Genomic DNA, 24,386 nt, shown 5'->3' with positions numbered 1-24,386 from the left:
GTCTGCGACCACAGCAGCCTCAAAACACCAGGCAGCAGCCTTGCTGGGAGTCCACGGTGTTTATTGGACTACTTGATGTGTGGCCGTGGCCCACCTGGGCATAGCCCTTGCCCTGGTCAGTCATGCCTGTTTCCCTACACCCAGAGGCAAAGCTGGAGGGGCAGGGCTGAGCCTGGAATAGCCCTTCCTAGTTTCCTCTTCTCAGCCCACCACCTATCCATCCGTCTCTGGCCATCACCTCCCCTCCCTCCCTTGCTCCAGGCTGGGGGAGGGAGAGCCCAATGGTGGATCCGGCCTGAAGGCCTGCCCTCTCTCATCTGTCTGGGAAGGAGGTAGCACCTTTTTCAGGAAAGGGGTTAGGGAGTAAAAAGACTGGACCCTACGTGATCCTGGTGGTGGGCAAGATAACAGTAAAGGAATTTGCAACGTTTTAATGCCATGCCTGATTTTTGGGTCAGGAGTGGTGATTTGGAGAACCACTTGGGGTGGGGGGGCGGGTTGGGATTCCCTGCTGTGTGCTGTGATAACAGCAAATGGTGATAAGGAGGAAGGAGGCCTGCTGCCAGATGCGGGGCTGGGGGCGGGGGTGTGGTCACTTCACCAGGCGCGACGCACTGCACTGGCTGCGGAGGTGGAGGGGCGACTCTGGGAGTTCGGGGGCAGTGGACCCAAAGAGGCCAAGGAGCTTGTGCCCTGCGAGACGGGGTAGAGGGACTTTACTACTGCCTCTGCCAGCAGAGACAGCCTGAGACCCCTTGGGCAGGGCCGCGACCCAAGACTACAGGGGCAGGCCCCCTGCGGGCGCAAGGGCCGAGCCGGACCCACTGTCAGGTCTGGGGCTTGGAGGGCTGCCAGGGGACGGCGTAGGGGTGCAGGGAGTTCCGGTGAGCGGAGTGTCGGTACTGAGGGAGGAGGGTGTCCCGGAGGAGCGCGGGACCCTGCGGCGCCTGGCTGGCCCCAGCTCCACTTGACCCACTCGCTCGGCGAACTTGAGTGAGCAGACTGTCTCGCCCAGATCCTCCGGCCGCGTGGATATCTGCGGGCAAGGGGCGCCGATGGGCGGGCCCGGGTGGGCAGCGCCCGGGATGCACAGCCCCGCCCCACGCCTGTGCCGCCCCGGCGCCCACCTGCAGCAGCAGCACAGCTGTGGTGCCGGGGCCCAGCGCCGGCTGCAGCAGTCGCGTGAGCTGCGAGTCGCGGAAGGGCACGTGTGGCCGGTGGGCCCGCAGCGCGGCCATCACGCCTCCCAGCGCCAGCAGCGAGCGGTTGATAGTCTGGGCCTCCCGCAGGCGCCGGGCGCCGTCTGGGTCTCCCCGCTGCGGGCCGGCCTCCCCTGCCTTCCGTGCGCGCTCGGATCCCGCCAGGTCCACCAGATGCAATGTGCCTAGAGGGGCGAGCGAGCCTGACATGGGGGGAGGCCGGGCCTCGGGTGCGCTGGAGACTCCGCAGGGCTCAGGCACCGGCCGTGGTACCTGTGGTGCTCGGAGCGCGCGGTGGAGACGCCGCGCGCAGCGTCAGCGTGACCAGGGCGTGCGAGCGGGAGCTCCGCTGGTTCATGGCGGTGGCGGCGGTGGCCCGGTTGCTCCTCCCCAGTCTCAGCATCTGGAAGGCGAGGCAACAGGGCTGGTCTGGCGCAGGGTCCCCGCCCCCAAGCGGAAGCACTGGGACCCCGGAGGGCGGGGCAGCCTTACCTGGTGCAATGTCTCCAGGTTGGGCACGTCCCAGTGGGTGAGGCCAGCCACCTGGATCCCGCCCTGTCCTTCTGGGCACTGCCTCACAGCCAGGCGTTCGGGAGGCCCTGGGGCAAGGAGGTCCCTGGTGAGAAAGAGGAAGAGCTTAGTTCCAGGGTCTCTGGAAATCCAGAAGGGCCCTGGGCCTAGGGTAGGGAGGAGGCCAACCGGGGGGAGCAGCCGACCTGACAGCCTCGTTGTAGATCTCCACCATGCTGAGTGTCACCCGGTGTGGCCTGCCAGCCCCCATCTCCCGGAACAGCGACTGTAGCGCCCTAGGAGCTATGCCGGGGTCCTCAGGAGGGCCCTGAGGGTGGGGTGGGGTGCACAGCCAGCTCACATCCAAGTATCCAAGTCACGCAGAGCCCCTGGGCCGCTCCCACTGGGGCGTGGGCCCCCCCACCTCCATGCTGTAGGTCTTCCCGGTCCCGGTCTGGCCGTAGGTGAAGATGCAGACGCTGTAGCCTCGGAGGCAGGACAGCACTGCAGGTTCCAGCTCTCTGAAGACCTAGGGAGAGGTGGGGGAAAGCGTTTTTGAGTCCCGCTCATGCTGCCTGTTTGTGACCTATTTGGTGGGGTGGGGTGTGCCATGAAGGCAGGGTGTGAGTCTAGTCCCTGGGAGGATGGCTCTAAGGGACGGCGGGGGAGGAAGTGTCCTACTGAGAACTGCTGTCTCCCTGGAGAAGCTGGTGCTTGCAAGATGTTGCCAGGCAAAGAGGGAAAAGACGTGATGAGAAGAGGGAACGGCGTATGTGGAGGATCTGGAGTCCTGAAGGCCACCAAGGAGCCTGGGGCAGGAGCTAAGAGCCCAGGTGTGGCGTCCGCCCAGGAGGCCTGAGCGGCAGCTGAGACCCCAGGTGTGGCGTCCGCCCAGGAGGCCTGAGCGGCAGCTGAGACCCCAGGTGTGGCGTCCACCCCGGAGGCCTGCGCGGCAGCCGAGACCCCAGGTGTGGCGTCCACCACGGAGGCCTGGGCAGCAGCCGAGACCCCAGGTGTGGCGTCCACCCGGGAGGCCTGAGCGGCAGCCGAGAACCCACGTGTGGCGTCCACCCGGGAGGCCTGGGCGGCAGCCGAGACCCCAGGTGTGGCGTCCACCGCGGAGGCCTGGGCGGCAGCCGAGAACCCAGGTGTGGTGTCCTTTACGTGGAAGCCGACATGAACAAAAATCCCAGGATTTGGGGAGGCCAAGGTGGGTGGATTGCTTGAGCTCTGGAGTTTGAGACCAGCCTGGGCAACATGGTGAAACCCTGTCTCTGTAAAAACTACAAAAAATTAGCCAGGCATGGTGTTGCACATCTGTGGTCCCAGCTACTCAGTAGGCTGAGGTGGGAGGCACTCTTGAGCGTGGGAAGCAGAGGTTGCAGTTAGCTGAGATTGCACCACTGCACTCCAGCCTGAAGGCAAAATGTGACACTGTCAAAAAAAAAAGGTGCATATATACATATGTGTCTGTGTGTATATATATGTATTTTTAAGAAAGATTTTAAAAGAGCCTAGATGTTAAGGTTTGACTGCCTGATTCACACTCCAGTATGATTGGAGTTTACTCATTGGCTTTCCTGTGCCTCAGTTTCCCCTCTGGGGAGTAAGGGCCGCAGTGGCACCTGATGTGAATGCCCGTGGCAGTGCACCTAGAGGGCCAGAGCAGTACCTGGCTCACAAAGCGTGAGCCCAGGAAGGGCCTACAGGTGTGGGGGATGGTGGCCAGCCAGGCCTGCTAAGCCTAGGTGGCAGGGACAGGTGCAGAGGCAGCTGAGAAAGACAGGGCTGGGACATTCACCCCGTTGGCACTGGACACCAACAATCTTTTGAGCAACAACATGGCTGGCTTTTATGCCTAGAAGGTCACTGGTAACAGGGTAGGCTGTCAGCTCTGTTTGAAGACTGCCATGAGGCCAGAATCTAGAATTCTGGGCTCTGTGTGGTCACTGAGATTCCATGACTGGACGAAGGTGGTGCTGTGGATGACATTCAGGGAGCGCATCATGGCGCCACTGCAGAAATGGGAACACAGGGAGGGGCTTGGCTACATGGCCTTTGGTTCAGACACACTGGATTAAAGAGCCCTGTCCAGGACAGCTGTCCAGAGGACAGTGCTCAAGGCATGCTCTGTGCAGGGCTGTAGTTTGGCCAGAAGAGATAAGTGGTTGGAAAAGAAGGAATCAGGGTGACCCTGGCCACATGCTGGGCGGTCATCACCCTGTCCGTGAGGCTGGCAGGTAACCTGGGCATGAGTCGCTGCCATTCTGTCCCTTACCTGGTCTCCCCTGGCTCTGAGCCAGCATCTCCTTTCTCCACAGAGACTGCACTTCCTCTAGCCACCTTCCCTGCCCCCTGGGCTCCCAAGCCTGCCATACCCTTGAGCTCTTGCAGCCACTCCGGGCATCCGGCTGGGGGCCCTTGCTGCCCCTCAGGGAGCTGAGTGCCAGGCCCTTGAGATGACAACCTGAGTGACAGATGCCCTCTGCTATGGGAGATCTAGCAGCCAAGGGGGCATGCAGATGAAGATGCCTGTGAAGATGGGGTGGGCTGGGGCTGGAGCCCCTGCTTTTCCACAGGTATCTGGCAGGAAAAGGGTAGGGAAGGAGAGTGGGATCCAGGCAGGGCAGAGAGAGCACACTAGGGCAAGAAGCTGCTCACCCATGGCCGCCCACCACAGACCTCGGGGCCACGATGCAATGAGGGGCACCTGCCCTCATAGCTGGGCAGACTCTGGACCCCAGCAAAGGGGAGTGGGCAGGCAGTGAAGCCTGGGAGCAGGAAACACCACGCTGGGCTGCCTGTCCTGCCTCCCAGCCTCCTCCGTTCCCTTTCCTTCCTGACTACAGCGCAGCCTCCCTCCCTCCTCCAGATAGGCAGCTAGACTGGAAAGGAGAAACTGGAGCCTCTCGTGTTCTTCAGGGGACTCTGAGAAAGGGTCAGCATAGGTTCAAAGGCAGGCCGTCACCTCCTCCTGGCTGGCGTCTGGAGGGAAGACCCAGTCCAGGCAGAATCGACGATGGCGCCCCCGGTAGCAGGTGGTGACGGTACCCCCTGGACCGGGCTCCACGCTCACTAGGCTGGAGGGTGTCCCTGGCCTCAGGCGACATAGCACACGGATATTTCCTGCAGTAGGGATCAGGTCAGCAAGATGCCTCCCAGACCCTAAAGCACAGAGAGGCTGAACTTCCTCCAGCCACCCTCCCTGCCCCCAGGCTCCCAAGCCTGCCATACCCTTGAGCTCTGGCAGCCGCCCTGGGCATCCGGCTGGGGGCCCTTGCTGCCCCTCAGGGAGCTGAGTGCCAGGCCCTCCGGATGACAGTGCCCCTAAGGCCCAGGACACCTGAGGAAACAGGGATGTGCAGTCAGCCAAGCAGCTGCCGAGGTAGGGGATAAGGGGTGCTGAAAGCAGCAAGAAGCCCCCACAGGACCACAATTTTCACTGGCTTTGGGCCCCTGGGGACATCATTCAGTGAGCATAGGATAAAGCCCAGGAATAACAAGGAGGGACACCACATCATCTGTCTTCTCTGTGATTCTGGGCAATGCTGTGAGAGTTTCACTGTCAACCAGGTTTGCACAGGATGGAAACAAGGCCCAGAAGTGAAGTCATACTCTGGGTCACACAGAAGCTGTTTGGGTTTCAGAGCCCCACTTCCTAGCACAGCCAGCTCCCCAGGGGCACCCCCATCAAAAGAAAAGTGAACAGACTGCCCAGAGAGTGGGGACTAGGTGGGGAGGGGACCTGACCTGGCCCCGGGCCTCACTCAGCGAACCCTGGCAGCTCTGGGTAAAGGTGCTGACCAATCCTCGGAGGTCGCCGCAGCCCTGACGCAGGCTGGCCATCCGTGCCCGAAGTCCTGGGGAGGGAAGTCTGTGGGACGGGAAGGCCCAGCCTCCAGGGCCTCCCATGAGCCCAAGCCCCAGACCTTACCTGCCAGCTGCCCATGCATCTGCTGCAGCTCCCGCCTGCAGTTCTGCTCCGTCTCCTGCTGGAGCTGCTGAAGGGCCCCTTGAAGGCCCTGCAGCTGCACCTCCTGCACCCCCAGCTGCCCCGCCCAACCCCACCCGTCACTGAGGAAACAGGCACTTACCAGGCCCTGCCTCAGATAAGCCCCTCCCAGCACCCAAGCCCTCGTCACCCCAGCCACAAACCCCTGGGCCCCACACCCACCTGGGCTCGGAGGGCTTCTGTGGTGTCCTGGGCCTCCTGAAGCCGGCCCTGGAGCTCCACCAATGCCTCCGCCTCCTCCTGCAGGAGGGTGGGGGCCAGGAGGGGACTCAGAGAGGGGCGTTCTGCGGTACCATTTCACAGATGGGAAAGTCAAGTCAAGAGGTGGGCAGAGCTGGCTGTGAACCCATGCCTCCCAACTCCACGCAGAGCTCCTTTCCACCGTTCCTCTGCTCTCCTGGGGTTAGCCCCTCAGAGGGGCCATGGAGGGGGGGTCATCCCACAGACATCGGCCTCCCTGATGGGGCTGCCCAGCACAGGCCACCCCGGGAGGTCCCCAGGAGGCTTGGGCACTGTGGCTGCATGCCAGGTGTGCAGGAGCCCCAGGCTGCAGCTCGGGAGCCGGGTTACCTGTGAAGCCCTGGTGGGGGGCCCCGGGCCCCAGTGCAGCAGGAGATCCCGCATCAGGCTCAGGCTCTGCTTCAGGGCCTCGTTCTCCAGGGTCAGGTGCTGAACCCTTTTCTCGGAGTCTGTCGCTCCCTGGTGGAGAGGAAGCCTAGGCACTCACCTGAAACCGCCTGCCAAGCCCCGCCCTGCCAGGTCCCCCGCAGCCTCACCACGCCCAGGCGCAGGCGACCCAGCTCCTCCTCCTGCTGTTCCAGCTGCTGCTTCAGCTCTTCCAGCTGGGGAGAAGTGAGACAGTGGACTTCCTTTTTCTGGCGCCCCAGCTCCCAATCCCTGCTGGCTCCTGGGGCCCTCACCTGTCCCAGGATGAGCTGCTCCAGCCGCTGCCACGCCCTGTGGTCCTCCTCCAACTGGAGGGACTGCTGTCCCTGCGCCTCATCCCCCGGGGGCTCGCCCGGGACTGCGGCGAGGCGGGAAGGGCTTTCTTCTTGGGATGTGGATCCTGTAGTAGGGAGGACCCAATTAGCACTGCAACGGTTTCTGGCCTGAATCCTCCGGAACGGGGCTGGCCTTGGGACCCCGAACTCAAGGCCGCCCGGGTTCTAACGGGGTTTGCTCCCTCCAGAGCCCTTCTTCAACCTACTGCCCTTCGCTTACCATCTGGAATTGGGGCCCCGACCTCAGGAGCTGGCTGAGTCCCCTGGAGCAGAGCCTGCCTCCCCCTGGGGCTCCGAAGCCATGCCAGAAGGGCCAAGAGCTGGCTGGTCACTGTCAACAGTGGGGGCACCTCGCCGGACTGCGGAGGAGACAAGAATCGGAGCAAGGCTGTGAGGGCCAGGAAGGCCCGCGCAGGCGGCAGGTGCCCGCAGCCCCTCCGCCGCGCTCACCTGGCCCAGGTCGGCCGGGCTCCCGCAGCTCTCTTCTGCCCCCAGCTGGACGGAGAGGAACTCGGCCAGGCGCAGGAGGGCCTCCTCCAGGGACACCGCGGCCGCGCGGCCCTCGGCTCCGCCTTCCGACCCATCCTCGGGCTCCGAGGTGCCTGCGGGTCGGGGAGGGGGGCGGGAGGCATTTCGGGTCACGTGCTGGAGCCTGGGCCTCCGCCCCTCCCAGGGAGGTCCCGGCACCGCCCTCGCACCGCTGGGTTCCCGGCCCGCACCTACCGGCAAGGCCGGTCAGCTCTGTCCACAGCTCTGGCGCGGACAGGTCTGGGCGCTGGCGACCCCGGGACTTGCGGGCTCTCTAGGGAGGGAGCAGGGGCGCCGCTGAGGAGGGGGCAGGCAGCCCGCAGGCCCTTCCCTCCGCGAACCGGGCCGGAGGGTCGGGGCCCAAGTCTGCGCCTGCAGCACCGCAGCGGAGCCGAGGGTCCTCGGCACGGCCGTGCGCCCCGCGCCCGCCCCCGCCCCCGCCCCCGCCCCCGCCCCGGGAACCTCGGCGTGGGGGTGGGGCGGAGCGGCGGGGGCGACAGGCTGCGCGGCGGGCCCCGCTCACCTGGGCGGGGTCCCCGGGGTCCGCGGCCGCCGCGGCGCCACCATCTCTGCGGAAGAGGCTGTAGAAAATGTAGATGAGCAGCGAGTAGAAGGCGTACATGGGAGCGCGGGGCGGCTGAGGGCCCCGCTTCGCGCCGCCCCGCGTCCCCGCGCCCCGACTCGGCGCCCGCCCGCCGCAGTGCCGGTGCGCATGCTCGCGACGGCCGCCCCCACGGCCCGGCTCCCACGGCTACTGGGCGCGCACGGGGACGGGGGTCCCAGAAACAGGTGCCTGCGGCTGCACCTGCAGACCAGCCGCTTCTCACGGCGCCGTCCCGCGCGCCTCAACCCCTATACCGCGGACACCGAGCTGAGAGCGCCCACAGCTCCCGCGACCCTCCTCTCGGAATCCCTCCCGCCCTCCGCCGAGTTCCCCATCGCTCCGGTTTCACGCGGGGAATCACCCGCCCCTCTCCGGAGCCCCGCCCAGACCCCGCCTCTCCCCGCCGCCCCGCCCACGCCTCAACCCCGCCCATTCTCCCCTCGCTAGCCCGCCGCTCTCGGCCCCGCCCACACCTCGTCCGTCTCGGCCCCGCCCCGCCCCCGCCCCTCGCAGCCCCGCCCAGGCCCCCCTCCCTCGGCCCCGCCCATTCTCCCCTCGCAGCCCCGCCCACACCTCAGCCACGCCCATTCTCTCCTCGCAGCCCCGCCCAGGCTCCCTCCCTCAGCCCCGCCCACACCTCAGCCCCGCCCGTTCTCCCCTCGCAGCCCCGCCCAGGCTCTGCTCCCCTCGTCAGGCTCCTTCCAAACCGCTGCGCCCACGCACCCACCCAAACAGCATTTTCTGCTTCCCGAGCTCCTTCCAACCCCACCCGCTCCCGGCGCCTCCGGACGACCCCCCAGGCCCCGCCCCTAGTCACTCTGGCCCCGCCCCGGCCCGCTCTAGCCTCCGCTCCTCTCGGTGGTGGAAGTTCCCGGCCGAGCTCGCTCTCGCCCCCGGAGGCCCGGCCGAGGAGGCAGCGCCCGCGGCAGGGGCGGTGCGTCGGGCAGGCTCTGGCCTCCCGCTGGCCGCTGCGCGGGGACGGCGCGGCCCGGTAACTGCGCACGGAAGGCCGCCGGGAGTCCTGCGCCATCGCTCCTCCCGCGGCCCGGGATCCCAGGACGGCGCCTCCCGGAGCGCAGGGAGCAGGCCGCGGCCGCCGCTCCCTCTGCCCCAGGCCCGGCACCCCGATTTGGGCTCCAGGGCCCCAGGACTCACGCCCCCCACCCAGCCTACCTAAGCCGTTTCCCCCTGTTTCCCGGCTGAATTAGGTTCTTCTTCCCCACAGGTGTGTGCAGTGGCCTCAGGGATCCGGAAAACTGAGGACTGAATCTCTCCCAACTAGTAATGGGGCCCTGGAACCCGGGCTGCTAGGGTGCCGCGCTTAGGGCTCCAGGTCGCTGGCTTCTGCACTTCCTTCGTCTCCAAAGCTGAGTATCTCCTATCTACGTCCTCAAACTTAACTACCGCCCGAGGTGCCATGGCCCCCAAGCCGGGGGCTGAGTGGAGCACAGCCCTGTCCCATCTGGTGCTGGGAGTGGTATCTCTGCACGCAGCCGCGAGCACAGCCCAGGTGAGTACGCTGCGTCTGAGCCCGGGCCCATCCCCATTCCTCCCAAATCCCAAGGACCTGGTTTCCTGGATTAGGGTGAGGTTGGTGGGAAGTCAATCTAAGACCAGGTCTCCAAGGAAGCCCCAAACCCTTTCCTGTTTTAAAGGGTGGCCCCGGCCTCTTTTTCCTTCACGTCCGCCCTTCTCTGTGTTGACAGGCAAGTCGAGGGGCTGCTGCTGGCTTCCTGCTCCAGGTCTTGGCGGCCGCCACTACGCTGGCCCCAGGGCTGAGCACACATGAAGACTGTCTTGCTGGAGCCTGGGTGGCCACCGTCATCGGCCTGCCCCTTCTGGCCTTCGATTTCCACTGGGTGAATGGGGACCGCTCCTCTGCCAACCTGCTCCTGGGAGGAGGCATGGTGCTAGCGGTGGCTGGCGGCCATCTCGGCCCTGAGGGCCGCTCTGTGGCTGGTCAGGCAATGCTGTTGGTGGTCGCAGTGACCATTCTCATTGTGGCTGTCTTCACGGCCAACACTTATGGGATGTGGGGGGGTGCGATGCTGAGTGTAGCAGGCCTCTTGAGCCGACTGGAGGAGGACAGGCTGCTGCTGCTACCGAAGGAGGATGTCTGTCGCTGGGCCCTGGCTGCAGGCAGCTGGGCTTACTGCCGGGCCCTGCATACACAGCGCCTGCAATGGGAGTGACAGCTGGATACAGCACGGCAGGGTTTCTGCCCTGCCGACCACTTCCCCTCCCACCTGCCAGCTCCTGGCGCTTTTCTCCCCAGGGGTAGACTCTCCTGCCCACTGAAATGGGCTTGCTGCACATTGACTGATCAGGGGCAGAGTCTGGGTGCTGTCCTTTGGCCATCTGTGGGGACTTGTCTAGACCAAAATGAAAGGGACAGGGTCCCAGATACATTTGGGGGGCCTGATTCTGGGCTAGACATGGTTGTGGATCCAGAGAAGAGGCCTAGTCTCCAATAAATCTTAGGAATTTTGCAGGAATACGGAATCTGCCCATTTTTGAGAGGGATTGAGGCAGGCGTCCCCAAACTACGGCCCGCGGGCCGCATGCGGCCCCCTGAGGCCATTTATCCGGCCCCCCGCCGCACTTCAGGAAGGGGCACCTCTTTCATTGGTGGTCAGTGAGAGGAGCACAGTATGTGGCAGCCCTCCAACGGTCTGAGGGACAGTGAACTGGCCCCCTGTGTAAAAAGTTTGGGGACGCCTGGATTGAGGGATCCTTCAGTGAGCTTCCTAAAGGCCATCAGGGCAGCAGCTGGTCACCCTGACAACGTATATGCTGGAACTAGCATGGGACCTCATCCAGCCTGGACCGAGAAGACGTAGCCCTGGGCCCTTGCTCTCCTGGGACATGGTGGAGCTTCAGATAGCCTGGCCTGGCCTGGCCTGGCAGGTGGCCCTCTGGGGCAGTGACCTTCAAAGACAGACGGCTAGGGTGGAGGCAGGGGACGGCTATACCACAGCCATTTCCAGAAACGCACATCCTCCCAGGGCTCATTGGCCCTCCTGTGTGCCTCCGGCCTGTGGAAGCCAGCCCTCTTCCCTAACACCTTCATTTTCCTCAGTGGACCCCTTCAGCCTCCAACCGCAGGGTTAGGAGGAGAGGTTCGGATGAGCAGAGGATTAGACTCCGGGGGTTAGGGGTCTGGAGTCCCTTCTCCCCGGAAGTCCCTCCGCTTGCGTCCTGCGGAGACCTATCGGATCCCGCACGGAAAAGAGAAGGGTGGCCGGCCGGGTTTTTCATTTGTGCCCTTCCCCTCCGGGAAGAAGACGCAGGCACGCCCCGCCGCCGCTGGCTCGTGCAGCGTGGGTGCCGCGCCGACGCCGCAGCTCGCGTGGGCCTCCCCAGCCCCAGGTGCGCGTCCCTCCGCGGCTCGCCCGGGCCCCGCCCCCTTCCTGCCCACCTCCTGCAGGGGCGGGCCCTCGGGGGGCCCTCGCGCTCCCATTGGCTCTGGTCCCTGCGGCGTCTCGCCCCAAGCGGCGCTCCCATTGGCCCCGCGCGGAGCTCACGTGACGGGGAAGACGAGGGGGCGGGGGCGGCGGGGCGGGGGGAAGCGCACAGCGAAAACAAAGATGGCGGCCGTGTCGGGGTCGGTGGCCGCGGCGGCTGCGGGGCGACGCGCGGGCCGGGCCCACTGAGGCGGCGGCGCAGGGAGCGGAGCTGCGGGGTCGCGGCGGCGGCGGCGGGAGAGCAGCGGGAGCGCGCGGCGCCCCTAACTTCTAGCCGCGGGAGCGCGCCGGCATCCGCCTGCCGGGCCCGCCGGCCGCTATGTCCGGCGCCGAGGAGGCCGGCGGGGGCGGCCCGGCCGCGGGGCCCGCGGGCGCCGTGCCGGCCGGGGTCGGGGTCGGGGTCGGAGCCGGGCCCGGGGCGGCTGCCGGGCAGGCGGCGGCGGCGGCGGCGGCACTGGGCGAGGCGGCGGGGCCTGGGCTCCCGGACGAGGCGGGCTTGGCGGGCGCCCGGCAGCTCCAGCTGCAGGAGGCGGCCGGCGACCCCGACGCGCCGCCCAAGAAGCGGCTGCGGGCGGCCGAGGCGGCCGAGGCGGCGGCGGCGGCGGCGGCGGCGGGCAGCGGGAAGTTGGAGGAGCGGCTCTACTCGGTGCTGTGCTGCACCGTGTGCCTGGACCTGCCCAAGGCCTCCGTGTACCAGGTAGGGCCGCCGGCCGACCCCGACCCGGCCCAGCCCGGGGCTGCAGCCCCCGCCGCGGGGCCCCAGGATCCGCGTCTCCTCGGAGGCCAGGGCCCGCGGGCCCCGGCGGCCGGGAACCCTCTCCGGCCCTTACGGCCACTTCCTCGCCCGGCGGGGCTCCAGCGCCTGCTCCGAAGCTCCTCGCTGTCTTTCTCTCCGGGCATTATTTTCTGATCGGGACCCCCCTTTTCTGTGTTCTGACCCAGGTTACTTCCCGATCTCCATCGCGTGTCTTTCGCTTATCTCTCCCTTCTCTTTTCCAGACTTTTCCACCATCCTCTCAACACTCCCCCCCAAATCCACACCCTCAAACTGACCCTTACTTACCCCACAACTGCTTCCCCCCAACCCACCCGGTCCCAAGCTCCCTGGACTGAGTCCTGTTCTCGAGAGCTCCTTCCCCATTCTTCTGGCAGCCACACCCCCGAGCCTGTCCCTCCGCTTCTGAACATCCTGCGGACTTTTCCTTTTCGGTCCTCCTCGGTGGAAGAATCCTTTTACTTTGTCCATTTTTACTTCATTCTGAAAAACAGTAAGGAGAGAGGGGATTGCTGTTGGTCTGGATGACCCACTTGCAGCAAGTCCCACAGTCTGGGTACCTTCTCCGGTTCCAGCCGGACCCCGCATCCAACTGGACCTGCCATGCCCCACGCTAGGCTCCTGCCCACCTCACCCAGGCCAGGCCAGGCTTCCTGGCACCCAGTGCTCCAGGAGGCCGGTCCACCCCCTCCCCCACCTTCACATCCAGCATGGCAGTTGGACTCGGCCCTTAAGCAACCTAAGGCTGTTAGAGAGGGTACGTGGTCCAGGTGGGTTTGACATGTCCCTTCCCAGATAGCAGTAGGGACAGACAGTGGTTGACACCCAGAGGCAGAGTACAGTGCCTCACCTTCCCTGTTTCTTTCCCTCCCTTTCAACTCCCCAGTCCCTGTGAGAAATGAAGCAGGTTCCTTGTCAGCTGTTTACACTTACAGGAGCTGGAAGTAGCTAATGGGGCTTTGTTTCGCTGCTTGTGTTTAAGCTGGGGGCCTGGATGAGAGGCTCCTTTTGTAACAGGTGGTATAGGGCTAGTGTGGGTTGTCGTTTCCCCAAATTCTGGATCTCTCAGTCCTTCTTGCTCTGCCATGACCTTATTGGGAGGACCCCATTGGGGAGGGGGCACTGGCTCTCACCCACCCTCCTGGGTGTCAGGCACCAGGGCCAGCTAGGGGAGCGCTTTTCACAGCCACTGGCCCCCAGAGTTAGCAGTTACCCCTTGGCTTTGGCAGTGCCTCAACTTCCAAGAGGTGCCCACTCTCCAGCTCCTTTTTCCTGGCTCACAACCTTCCATCCTCCCAGACAGAAGTTGTTGTGTTTTTTTTTTTTAGACAGAGTCTTACTGTGTCACCCAAGCTGGAGTGAAGTGGCAGGATTTAGCTCGCTGCAACCTCTGCCTCCTGGGTTCAAGCAATTCTCCGTGCCTAAGCCTCTGAAGTAGCTGAGATTACAGGTGCCCGCCACCATGCCTGGCTGATTTTTATACTTTTTTAGTAGAGATGGAGTTTCGCCATGTTGGCCAGGCTGGTCTTCAACTCCTTACCTCAGGTGATCCACCTGCCTTGGCCTCCCAAAGTGTTGGGACTATAGGTGTGAGTCACCATGGGTAGCCAGAACTTTCTTTCTTGGGCCTCAAGGGAGACTCCAACAAGCCAAGCCAATAGTGCAGGATCACAGGGGAACTGGGAAGTCTCCTTGTCTCCCCACTGGTGGATGGGCTGGAGCTGGGCCTGGTGTGATTATGGGCCGCATGGTACTGGTCCCTGGTGCACTCTGTCTCCCAGCTGGGTGGGGTGCTTCTGATGGCTCTGCTTCTGACCAGAGCTCCTGGTGACCAGGCCTCTGAGCCTGGCTGGTTCAAACCGGCCTGCACTATGCAGAGCAGAGTTCTGCCCTCGGCGGCCAGAGGCGGGAGCTGAGCAGGCGTAATGGAGACTGAAGGCACTAGGGCTGCGCTAGCTGGCGGCCCTCCCGGCCTGGGGGCTCTGCTCACTGGCTTCCCTGGGAACAGAGCAGCTGAGCAAGGAGTGCTGTGGGCACTGGCTTCCCGAATACTGCCGAGAACACCTCCAGGGGTTGGCTCTCTTGTATGGTGGTGCCCCTGGAAGGTCAACACAGACCTGGAGACCTGGGCCCTTGCTTGCTCTGCTCCCTGGAGAATCTGGGCACAGATGGTGTGGGCCCCCACATACCGCCTTCTATGTGTCCCTGTCTGGGGCCCATGCTGGCCGTCACCCCAGCCTGCGCTCAGCCCACCATATTCTACTAGCCTTCTTTGGTAACCGTGTTAACTGGCTGTCTCTAGCCAGCCAGCGTCAGGAATGCAGCAGCTTCCACCCTCTGTTCTACTGGAACATTTTTCCTGACCCCAGCAGATCACATGGCTCAGGGTGGGCACCAGCCAAGCTATGCTCTTGGGGGCCGACTAGGTGCCCAACTCTGGTGAGGAGAAGAGGGGAGTGGCCATGTCCCTGGGACTGGGGCTGTAGGCGACAACTCCATGGGCCTCTGGAGTTGGCTGGGTCCTCAGTAACTTGAGAGTTTGTCATCCAGATAGCAGATGTCAGCAGCGCTGGCAGGAAAGCCCCAGGTGGTGTCAAGCAGACGTGGGCCGTACAGGCAGTTCACCCACCTGCCCCTGGGTCTGAGCCCTTGGGCCTGCGGGGCTGGCTGACCGATGGACCTGTGCCTGCACGGTGGCTCCTCACAGGCTGGGAAGACTGCTCATGCGTCAGACTGAGGCCCTCATATGAACAGCTTCTGCCACTGCCACATCCTACGTCACGGCAGGTTGGGGCTGCAGCCGGCACAGCAGACCCGGCTTTGATGTTCTCTCTGTGGGTGTTAGGTGTGTCTTGGGTGACTGGCCTGACAAGGTGTGCAGCCACCTTCTGGAGTCTCAGGTGGATGGCAGGAGGGCTGGCAGGGCAGTGGGGATACCCGTGCGGGAGCTTCTGGCCAGTCCAGGCCGAGCAGATGGTCAGGTCGCTTCTGCCGGTTCCCTGCTCTGTGGCCTGAGGGCAGTGTGTCCTGTGGACACCTTTGCCTGTGGGGCACCTCCTCTGGGAAGACAGCCTCAGTGATTCCCAGGACGTTGTAGCTGCAGCCTCATCCCGGACCTCCCTTCCTCTGTTTTGGCACAGCCGTTCAGACGAGGCCCAGTGTGGTCCTCCATAACACAGACCTGGCCCTGACCCTTCCTGCTGATGTCAGCTGAAGCCCTGAGCCTTGGCGATGTCACCTGGAGGAAGGGACTGCACATCATTGCACCCCTCGTGGGGCATTCTTAAGGCAAAAACAAGCTCGCTGGGGTGTAAGGGTCAGGCAGGGGCCTCTCACAGATATGGTCCAGGCTACATCTGATGTGGACCAGCTGCCCCTCAAGCGCAGTCCTGCATAGTGCCCTGCCACTCCTGTGCCCTCCTGCCTGAGGTGTCCTCCCCGCCCCCGCCCACCTCTTGGGCCCCTCAGAGGCAGCACCCCCACTTTGAGGCTATACTCACCTTGCTACAAGAATGCCCTCCTGCCCCGTCTGACCAGGGCGGGTTCACTGTCCTGCGGGCGGGGCATGTGTGTTGCAGCTGTTGACGGGTCACTCCCTTATGCCCTCCCACCTGTAGTGCCCCTGTCTCTGCCACATCTTGACAATCCCATTGATAACAGCCCAGGAAGCAGAGATGGCTCCATCTCTGCCCAAGCTCCATATCCCCACCAGCCCAACAGTGTGCCATCCTGTGGGGGTGCAGTCCCCATCCGTGTCCAGGGAGCTTTGGGCCCCTACTGGGCAGCAGTGCAGGACGGCAGCTGATTCGTTCTTTGAGGTGAGAAAGATAGCAGGAAAGAGCCTTGTGACTGTTTGCTTAGGTATCTAAAACTTATGGGAGCAAGGAAGAGTTTCTGGAATCTCTGGCTAGGTAAGAATTTTTGTTTGAGTTTCTGGAATCTCTGGCTAGGTAAGAATTTTTGTTTTCTGTGGTGGTTGTCATTTGAATTACTCTTAGATCTAAGCAGCCTTGTTCTGAATGTGAGCTCAGCTCTGGGACTTGACTGGCCCCCATTTGCAGTCTGACAGCAGCAGCAGGCGAGGGAGGCAGCAGGCAAGGGACTTCAAATCCAGCCTGGGTGGAAGGTTTGAGTCCTGGCTTCACACTTAATAGCTGCATGGCCTTGGACAACGTGCCAGTTCCTCTCAGGCCCACGTTTGTTCTGGGGCCTGAGAACAGGCCATGTTTGGTCAGGGCTGAGCATGTGGCATGTGCCCTGAGGCACTGTTGGCCCTGGTGGGGCCTTGCTTGCATGCAGATGGCAGAGGAAGGGGGACCTCCAGCTGGCTGAGCAGTGCTTTTGGGGTTTGTGCCACAGGGAAGCCCTTCGGCTGCATTTTGGCTCTGACAACCTCTGTCAAGGGCCTGTGGGTACCCGACAGCTGGTGAGCAAGGACACTGCTTCCATGGGCCTGGGCATCATGCCATCCTCTGGTGGGAAACAGGAGGTCCTCAGGGTCTGAGAGAGCCATGCAGTCCAGGTTTGAAAGGGGTGCTACAAGGCCGGCTGACCACAGGGAACTTAGCACCACCAGGAAGTCATAGGGGCCCTCAGTCACGTCAGGGCTCCTTCTCGAGCCTGTTCAGTCCATCTAGCTCCCACTAACCCTGGGGGAAAAGAAGCTCAAGTGGAGATCCTGGGTCTGCACAGGCTGGGGGTCACGTGAGCCGCCTGTAGCCCGGCAGAGAGGAGTGCTGGGTGCCGTCTCGAGGATGCAGGTGCAGATGGCCATTTCTGGGCCATCTGTGTGTATCAGCATCTGCAGAGGGGTCTGGGGGTCTGGCTGCTGGGTTTGGCAGCCCCAGGAACTCTGCCGTGGCTGCCCACGGTGGTGGTGTTTCCTCTGCACCTGCTGGGTGTGGGGCAGTGCCATCCTGTCCCATCCACCTCATCAGCACGGAAGGAAGCTGGTCCTGTACTCGCCACCAGTGCATGTGAGGAAACTGCGGCCCCAAAAGGGATGGTGTAAACCCAAGGTCATGCTACTGGTGACCTGTGGGCTGGGGTCTGAGTCCATCATTGTGGCTTCAAGCCCCCATCTGCCCTAGGACAGTCTGGGAAGCCCCGTGATGTCATCCCCCATGATGTCACCCCATGAGGGCATTCCTCATGATGAGGGCATTCCCGTGACATCATCCCGCTATGATGTCATCCCCCTGTGGTATTCTCCTGTGATGTCATCCTGCAGTGATACTCCCTTTGATGTCATTCCTCCATGATATTCTCCTGTGATGTCATCCTGCAGTGGTATTCCCTGTGGCGTCATCCTCCTATGATGTAATTCCCTGTGATAGTCTCCTGTGCTGTCGTCCTGCGATGGTATTCCCTGTGACGTCATCCACCTGCGATGTCATTCCTGTGATGTTCTTACCCAGTGATGTCATCTGTGTGACATCATCCCTGTGATGGCATTCCCCCATGATGCCACCCTGTGATGGCATTCCTTGTGATGTCACCCATGTGAAGTTATCCCCTTATGATGTCATTCCCCCATGATGTCATTCCCCTGTGATGTCATCCCCATGGTGTCCTTTCCCAGTGATGTCACCCTGCAATGGCATTCCTTGTGATTTCACCCATGTAACATCACCTGTGATGTCATTCCCCTGTGATGTCATTCCCCTGCAGTGTCATCCCTGTGATGTCATCTCCATGGTATCATGCCCCTGTGATGTCATCCATGTGATGCCACCCCATGATGTCATCCCATTAATGTCATCCCCTGTGATGCCATCCTTGGGTTTGGGGGATTGTGATTGTGGGGTACCCTCCGCTCCTGCGGGGTCTTCCCAGCTGGTGGTGAGAGGTGGCCTGGCCTGGGTGCTGCAGCAGCTGCTCTTGAAGGTACCTGGGCTCTTGGGGGCCTTGGACCACGCCATCCCCTGGACTGTGCAGAGTCCTCCATGGCCCAGCTTCTGGTGGGTGGTGGACACAAGTCAGAATCAAGTGCATCTGGCCAGACACTGCCAGAGCCAAGGATTCAGCTGCCCACGGCCTGGACTTGGTGTAGAGCCAGGGTCTCGCTCGGGTTGAGGAGGCCCAGATAGCAGGGAAGGCTCTGGAGCCTGTGACTGTTCTGCTGTGGACAGACCTCCTGGGCTGAGTGTAGGTCGGCCCTGGCCATGCATCTCGAGGGCGTCCCTCGACCAGTGAGAGGGTCTGTGGGTGGATGTTGCCCGTGTGTCCAGGACAACCGAGGGACTCACTGTGTTCTGACTTGAGTGAAGCCACTGGGGCTGAAGGGACAGTGGCCGTGTGTCTCCTCAGAGCTTGGTGGCCCAGAGGGAGCCAATTCCATGGTATGGAATTGAATGAGCCCATGCTGGGGTCTGGAGGCCCCCAAAAGAATGGGGCCTATGGCCAGGGGCTGGCCCAGGAGCTGGGGTAGCTTTCGGGGTGAGAGGCTGGCAGTGCTGGGAGGTAAGTGACGATAAGCCTGGCAGCCTCAGTGCCCCCTTGGGAGGACCCAGGACTCCATCTCAGTCTTCCTGAGCTACCCAGAGCCAGGAGGAGAGGCCAGGTGGCCTTGGTGGGTAGGATCAGGTGCTCCAGCCCTGCCTGGAACTCCGTTGGGAACTGGGCCACAGCCAAGAAGACTCTTGTGCCTGTGCTCAGGCAACTGTGCGTGCAGAGCTGGGTCCAGAACCCCTTCCAAGGCCCCCGGGCAGTCTCACAGAAGTGTCTAAAGCTGTCCACGTGGAGTGGCACAGCTCCAGGGTAGGGGCTGTGAGAGAGTGGTGCTGTGGACCCTTGCTCTGTGCCTCCCATGGGGCAGCTGCTTCAACACCGTCTGTGCTCACTCCCTGCCCACAGTCCACCCACTGCTGACCCCTGGACAGGGCTGGCGGATTTTCACACCTCCTGGGGGCAGGCCTCAGCTTGTCCCCACCCCGGTCAGAGCCAGCCTCACTCCCTGCCTCAGGCAGCTGTGTATGTTTCAATTTTCATTTATTTTTGAGACAGACTCTTGCTTTGTCACCCAAGCTGGAGTGCTATGGTGCAGTCTTGGCTCACTGCAGCCTCCGCCTCCCGGGTTCAAGCAGTTCTCCTGCCTCAGCCTCCCAGATAGCTGTGACCACAGGCATGTGCCACCACGCCTGGCTAATTTGTGTATTTTTAGTAGAGACAGGGTTTCACCATGTTGGCCAGGATGGTCTCAAACTCCTGGCCTCAGGTGACCCACCTACCTTGGCCTCCCAAAGTGCCAGGTTTACGGGCATCAGCCACCGCCTGTAATTTTAATTTTTAACCAGACTCAGAACTTGAGAATCAAATGTAGGTAACGGGTGGCATTCATGTGGATGTGGATTCCATGAAAGAGGGCTTTGTCCCCACCGTGGGTTCTCTACACGTAGATCCTTTCACTCACCAGACCCTAGGCCTGAGTTAGTAGCCCCAGCATCTCCTTAGCTTGGAGTGCAAGGGCTGCTGAAGCACTAGGATGGCAGTTCAGGCTTAGCAGAGCCCCACGTGTGCAGGGGTGGCCTCCCAGCACTGCCAGGCCGGGCCCTGTGAGTGTCCCGTCCCTGACACACACCTGGGTAGAGAAGCTGGACCAGGGCAGGCGCCTCTGCTGCACCACATCCTGTTCTCAAGAGGGTGCCAAGTCCCAAAGGAAGCCTGTGGCCCAGTGGCTTTCTGGAGGTTTGCATGGCTGGCAAGCCTGGGCCAGCTGCTGGAGAGGCATCAGGACAGGACTGGCTCTGCTGACCGCTCCCCTCAGTGAGCTGTGAGAGTCCCTAGGTGGGAGGCATGTCACTTACCTGTCACTCCTGCCTGGCCCTGGAATGCCTCAGCCCTGCACATTCCACTCCAGCCAGGGATGTGGGTAGCTGTGTCTGCTCAGGTACACGAGGCTTTGCTCTTGTACCTCTTGGTTCTGGTCTGAGCTTCCTGCCTCCCACACTGTGAGTCCCCATAGGCTGGGACCGAAGCTTGCCTTGTGTCTCAGTGGCACCAAGTTGGATGCTCAAGGCTTATGTCAAGGGAGTGAGAGAGCCAGGATGGGACCACTGGGCATGCTGGCAGCCCACATAGGGAGCCCAGTGGGAGGTACCCTGCACCTGCCAACCCCGGTTACCCCAGTAGGCTTGGCACCCACTCAGAGCCCCCACTCCCACTCCCCAGGCATTCCCTGTTTGCCCACCTGCCCTTGTCCTGGACCAGCTTGGCTCCTGCCTCCCCGCTCTGAGGAGGCCTCTGTAGGTAGCCGACCTCCCTGGACGGGGGCAGCTGCCTCCTTCCACCTGGACTCCCTGGGGAAGGCTGGAGTAGAAGGGCCAGGCTGGGCTCACCCTGAGCCAGGTCCTCAACCCAGCGTGAACGGCCTTGCCGAAGGCTCAGAGAGTATGCCTGCCCCAGTGTGGGAGCAGCGTCCACTCCCCACCAGACAGTGCTGTCCAAGAGCCTAGTGTTCCTGGAGGGCTTTCAAACTCTGGATCTGTAGGGGAATCAGAGCAGTCGCTGGCCCCTAGGAGAGAAGCCTGGCTCTAAGCCCCAGGTGATTGAACCAGTCACTGCCAGAGAGCTGTCACCTGTGTGAGCTGGTGAGGTCTTGCTCTTGGGACCTCTGATCTCTGCAAGAACCCAAGCTGGCCCTGCCTGTCGCTCTGGAGCAGCTCAGTGTTGGCTACGCACCAGCAGGATGCAGGGACAGGCACGTGCGCCTCTTTGCACCAGCTGCAGTCCCTCGGGACACCTGGCCAGTGCTGGCCGGCGTGGGCGGGTGTGTGTGAGCACGAGCCCGCAGGTCTGTGAGCTCCGTCTCCCTCTCCTTCTTCGCAGTGTACTAACGGTCACTTGATGTGCGCTGGCTGTTTTATCCACCTACTAGCAGATGCCCGGCTGAAGGAGGAGCAGGCCACGTGCCCCAATTGTCGTTGTGAGATCAGTAAGAGCCTCTGCTGCCGGAACCTGGCCGTGGAGAAAGCCGTGAGCGAGCTGCCTTCAGAGTGTGGCTTCTGCCTGCGCCAGTTTCCCCGCTCCCTCCTGGAGAGGCACCAGAAAGAGGAATGCCAGGACAGGTAACTGAGGGTCATCGTGGGGCCCAGGATTGCTAGAAGCCCACCCTGGTGCAGCAGGGCCCGTGCAGAGTGAAGTGGCCATGCCTGCCGCCTGGGCCTTGGGTACCACCCATGCAGCCCAGTGACAGCCCCAGGGGAGGGTGCTGCACCCAGTTGTTACTAGGACGTGACCCTGGTCTTCCAGCACTCTTTGTGCCTGTGGGGAAGCCCCTCAGAGGGCCCAGGACAGCGTGGGACCTCAGGGAGCTTGGTGTCGGGCTACACTGGCACGATCCCATGGCTACCCCGCCACTGGAGGCAGCCTCCAAGTCTTCTGGAGTGAGGCTGTGCAGGGCACAGCTGCCAAGCAGGGGAGGGAACCGGAGCTGCGGTTCTGGGCACGCAGGCTCAGACTCACGCTCTTCCTTCCTTCTCCCCACTTCCCCCTGTCTCCTTCCGCTCCACACACTGCCACTCTGACCCTGTCCTGGGGGCTGGGCTCACAGCTGTGTGTGTCCCAGAAAGGGGTTCTTAGCTGGATGGAAGCCGTATGGGAGGACAGCTTGTCACAGCTGCCTGTTCTGGGCTCATGACTGATGTGCCTGCCCTCCCCTAGGGTAACCCAGTGCAAGTATAAACGCATCGGCTGCCCCTGGCACGGCCCCTTCCACGAGCTGACAGTGCACGAGGCTGCCTGTGCCCACCCAACCAAGACAGGCAACGAGCTGATGGAGATCCTGGATGAGATGGACCAGAGCCACCGCAAGGAGATGCAGCTGTACAACAGCATCTTCAGCCTGCTCAGCTTCGAGAAGATCGGCTACACAGGTGAGGTGCCCTGCCGCCTGCTGCATGCCACACAGGCGTGGGCGTGGGGGACTGGCAGCTGGGAGCCTGGGGGCAGAGGCTCTGGGCACTGGGCACTGACTGCGCCGGACGGCCAGGCTCTGGACAAGCTCCCAGTGGACAGGAGGCCACCTCGGGCGAGAAGACAGGCCGGAGACTGAACAGAAGGAGGGGCCGAGACCGACCCCAGGTGCACACCTATGTGGCTCTCTCAGCAGCCCCGCCCACCTGTCCTCCCCACCCTGGCCCCAACACCCCAGCAAGGTGGCATCCTCACTGTGGGGCTCCAGAGCCTCCAGACAATCAGGGTCTAACCAGAAAGTGGGCAGGTCTTGGGGGGCCTGGGAGCTAGGGGCCTGCCCCTTGGAGCATGGGGTGAGACAAGCACCCTGTTGAGTGAGGACTGCCTGAAGGCAGTCACTGCCCCAGCTGTGGGCCTCTCAAGGCTGGCACGAAGCCATTCAGGGACAGGGCTGCAGAACAAGCTGAGGGTGCCCGACTCAAAACGGTAGAACTGGGAGCGGACACCCACAGACGCACAGGCTGGACGCAGGCCCAGGCCCACTGGATCTCGTGGCTCTCAGCCACTACCACCGCCTTTGAACATGTCGGGGAGCAGGAGCCAGGCCAGAGCCTGGTCCAGAGGACAGCGAGAAGCACCTGTTGATGCTGGGGCCGCTCGAGGAAGCTCCGTCCCGTTACTCTCAGCCCGCAGCAGGCGGCTGGCTCAGAGCACCAGGCATGGCGCAAGCAGGGCGGTCATGGGCAGCCAGTCCCGCCCTGCTGCCTGGTCTGGGCCCAGTGGGGTGTGTGGGCCTGAGTAGGCCAGAGAGGCCAAGGGCCAGGGGCCTCTGCAGCAGCCACAGCCCGTGGTGAGTTAGCAGCCTTAGCCGCCTGGAGATACCAGGACCTCATGGAGTCTAGGCAGGCTGGGGCCCTGTGGCTACAGCTGTGGCCAGGTGGGGAGTGCCATTCGGGCAGCAAAGACTGGCCACCTGAGAGCCCGCGCCTTGCAGAGGGACTTGCCAGCCACGGGCTGTGGGCTAAACGAGAGGACTGTGCAGGCAGGGTGGCCTGCTGACTGGCAGCCCCAATCCGGCCTGGAGCCCGAGGACCTGGCACTCCCCTCGGGCAGGGCTGGGTGCCACAGCTGCCTGCTGGTTTTTCTGGCAGCTCTGTATCAGAACCAATAAAGTGCACTTGTTCTCGGAACCGCATCCTGTCTGTGTGTCTGCTTACCCCGCCCTGGGGGACACCCGGGGCTCAGGGTGACGAGGGAGGCCCGTGTGGGTCGGGCACGCCTGGGGTGTGGCCTGACGCGTGCAGCCTCTGGACTCTGCAGCTGATCTGTGGTGATTCTGTCTGTAGTTGCCCCCCCAAAGCTTGTGTGCGCCTCCGTCTGCCGTAGTTGCATTTGGCTTGTGACGAGCAGAGCTCGGTGTCCGGGTAAGTGGCCTTCCTCTCCGGCTGAGCCTGCCCTCGGCCCGGTCGGGGAAGGCGTTGCTGCCCAGCCTTGCCCACACTAACGGCCGGCCTTTTCCGGTCCTGTCTGTCTCCACAGAGGTCCAGTTCCGGCCGTACCGCACAGACGACTTCATCACGCGTCTGTACTACGAGACGCCCAGGTTCACGGTGCTGAACCAGACGTGGGTCCTGAAGGCTCGCGTCAACGACTCGGAGCGCAACCCCAACCTGTCCTGCAAGCGCACGCTCTCCTTCCAGCTCCTCCTCAAGAGCAAGGTCACGGCACCCCTGGAGTGCTCCTTCCTGCTGCTTAAAGGCCCCTACGACGACGTGAGGATCAGCCCCGTCATCTACCACTTTGTCTTCACCAACGAGAGCAACGAGACGGACTACGTGCCGCTGCCCATCATTGACTCCGTGGAGTGCAACAAGCTGCTGGCCGCCAAGAACATCAACCTGCGGCTCTTCCTGTTCCAGATACAGAAGTAGGGCGGGGCCTCCGGACCCCGAGGAGCCCACGGGCAGCGCCCAGCACCGCTGCCCTGTCCCCCTGGCTGGCGGCTGCTTCACGTGACTGTCTGATCATTTTAGCACAGGAGGGGAACAGACGAAGCCAAACACTGGGAAAGTCTGCATGTGTCTGCAGCGGGGCCCCTGCTCCGGCTCACCCCTCTGCAGCCCTGCCTCCCTCCCTTCCGAGGGCACCAGAGGCCGGGCTGACCCAAGAGGAGGTGGTGCCTCGGGCATCCCAAGGCTCCGAGACCGGCGGCAGCAAGGAGACCGCTGAGAGGCGCAGCGACCCTGCCCCAGCCCTTCTGCGCAGCCGGGCGGCGGCGTTGCCCCGTCCTTGCACGGTTCCGGCTGGGCGCGGGGGCCTTGCTGACGTCAGACGGCATTTCCGAATATCTGATTGCGATTAAAAGGCAGCCTTGTTTCATA

General features: G+C 63.0%; 2 protein-coding genes across 7 annotated transcripts; one reads left to right on the top strand and one right to left on the bottom strand.

The window, feature by feature from the left end:
- Positions 1-44: 44 nt before the first annotated feature.
- KIFC2 (kinesin family member C2) lies at positions 45-8,617 on the bottom strand. Of its 2 annotated transcripts, XM_074387296.1 has the most exons (19): positions 8,582-8,617; positions 7,774-7,831; positions 7,446-7,524; positions 7,173-7,324; positions 6,943-7,081; positions 6,642-6,787; positions 6,498-6,563; positions 6,292-6,420; positions 5,884-5,961; positions 5,644-5,758; positions 5,460-5,569; positions 4,944-5,052; positions 4,678-4,835; positions 2,134-2,238; positions 1,916-2,037; positions 1,692-1,815; positions 1,473-1,602; positions 1,128-1,384; positions 45-1,036 (listed from the first exon to the last, which is right to left on the bottom strand). In XM_074387296.1, the coding sequence occupies exons 1-19, from the start codon at positions 8,590-8,592 to the stop codon at positions 779-781; spliced, it is 2,346 nt and encodes a 781-aa protein (XP_074243397.1). In that variant the 5' UTR covers positions 8,593-8,617; the 3' UTR covers positions 45-778. The 2 variants fall into 2 exon arrangements, with proteins under 2 accessions (XP_074243397.1, XP_039320342.1); XM_039464408.2 differs by lacking the exon at positions 8,582-8,617 and having other exon boundaries at positions 7,774-8,002.
- On the top strand, positions 8,554-24,386 carry ZFTRAF1 (zinc finger TRAF-type containing 1). Of its 5 annotated transcripts, none has more exons than XM_074387299.1 (4): positions 8,554-9,364; positions 20,920-21,158; positions 21,754-21,965; positions 23,545-24,386. In XM_074387299.1, the coding sequence occupies exons 1-4, from the start codon at positions 9,272-9,274 to the stop codon at positions 23,934-23,936; spliced, it is 936 nt and encodes a 311-aa protein (XP_074243400.1). In that variant the 5' UTR covers positions 8,554-9,271; the 3' UTR covers positions 23,937-24,386. The 5 variants fall into 5 exon arrangements, with proteins under 5 accessions (XP_074243400.1, XP_039320345.1, XP_039320344.1 ...); XM_039464409.2 differs by lacking the exon at positions 8,554-9,364 and adding an exon at positions 11,421-12,015; XM_074387297.1 differs by lacking the exon at positions 8,554-9,364 and adding an exon at positions 12,022-20,791.

Source organism: Saimiri boliviensis, chromosome 15 (genome assembly GCF_048565385.1).
Source record: "Saimiri boliviensis isolate mSaiBol1 chromosome 15, mSaiBol1.pri, whole genome shotgun sequence".
Taxonomy (NCBI): domain Eukaryota; kingdom Metazoa; phylum Chordata; class Mammalia; order Primates; family Cebidae; genus Saimiri; species Saimiri boliviensis.
Note: the sequence above shows the minus strand (reverse complement) of the source record. Positions and strands in the feature narration are given on the sequence as shown.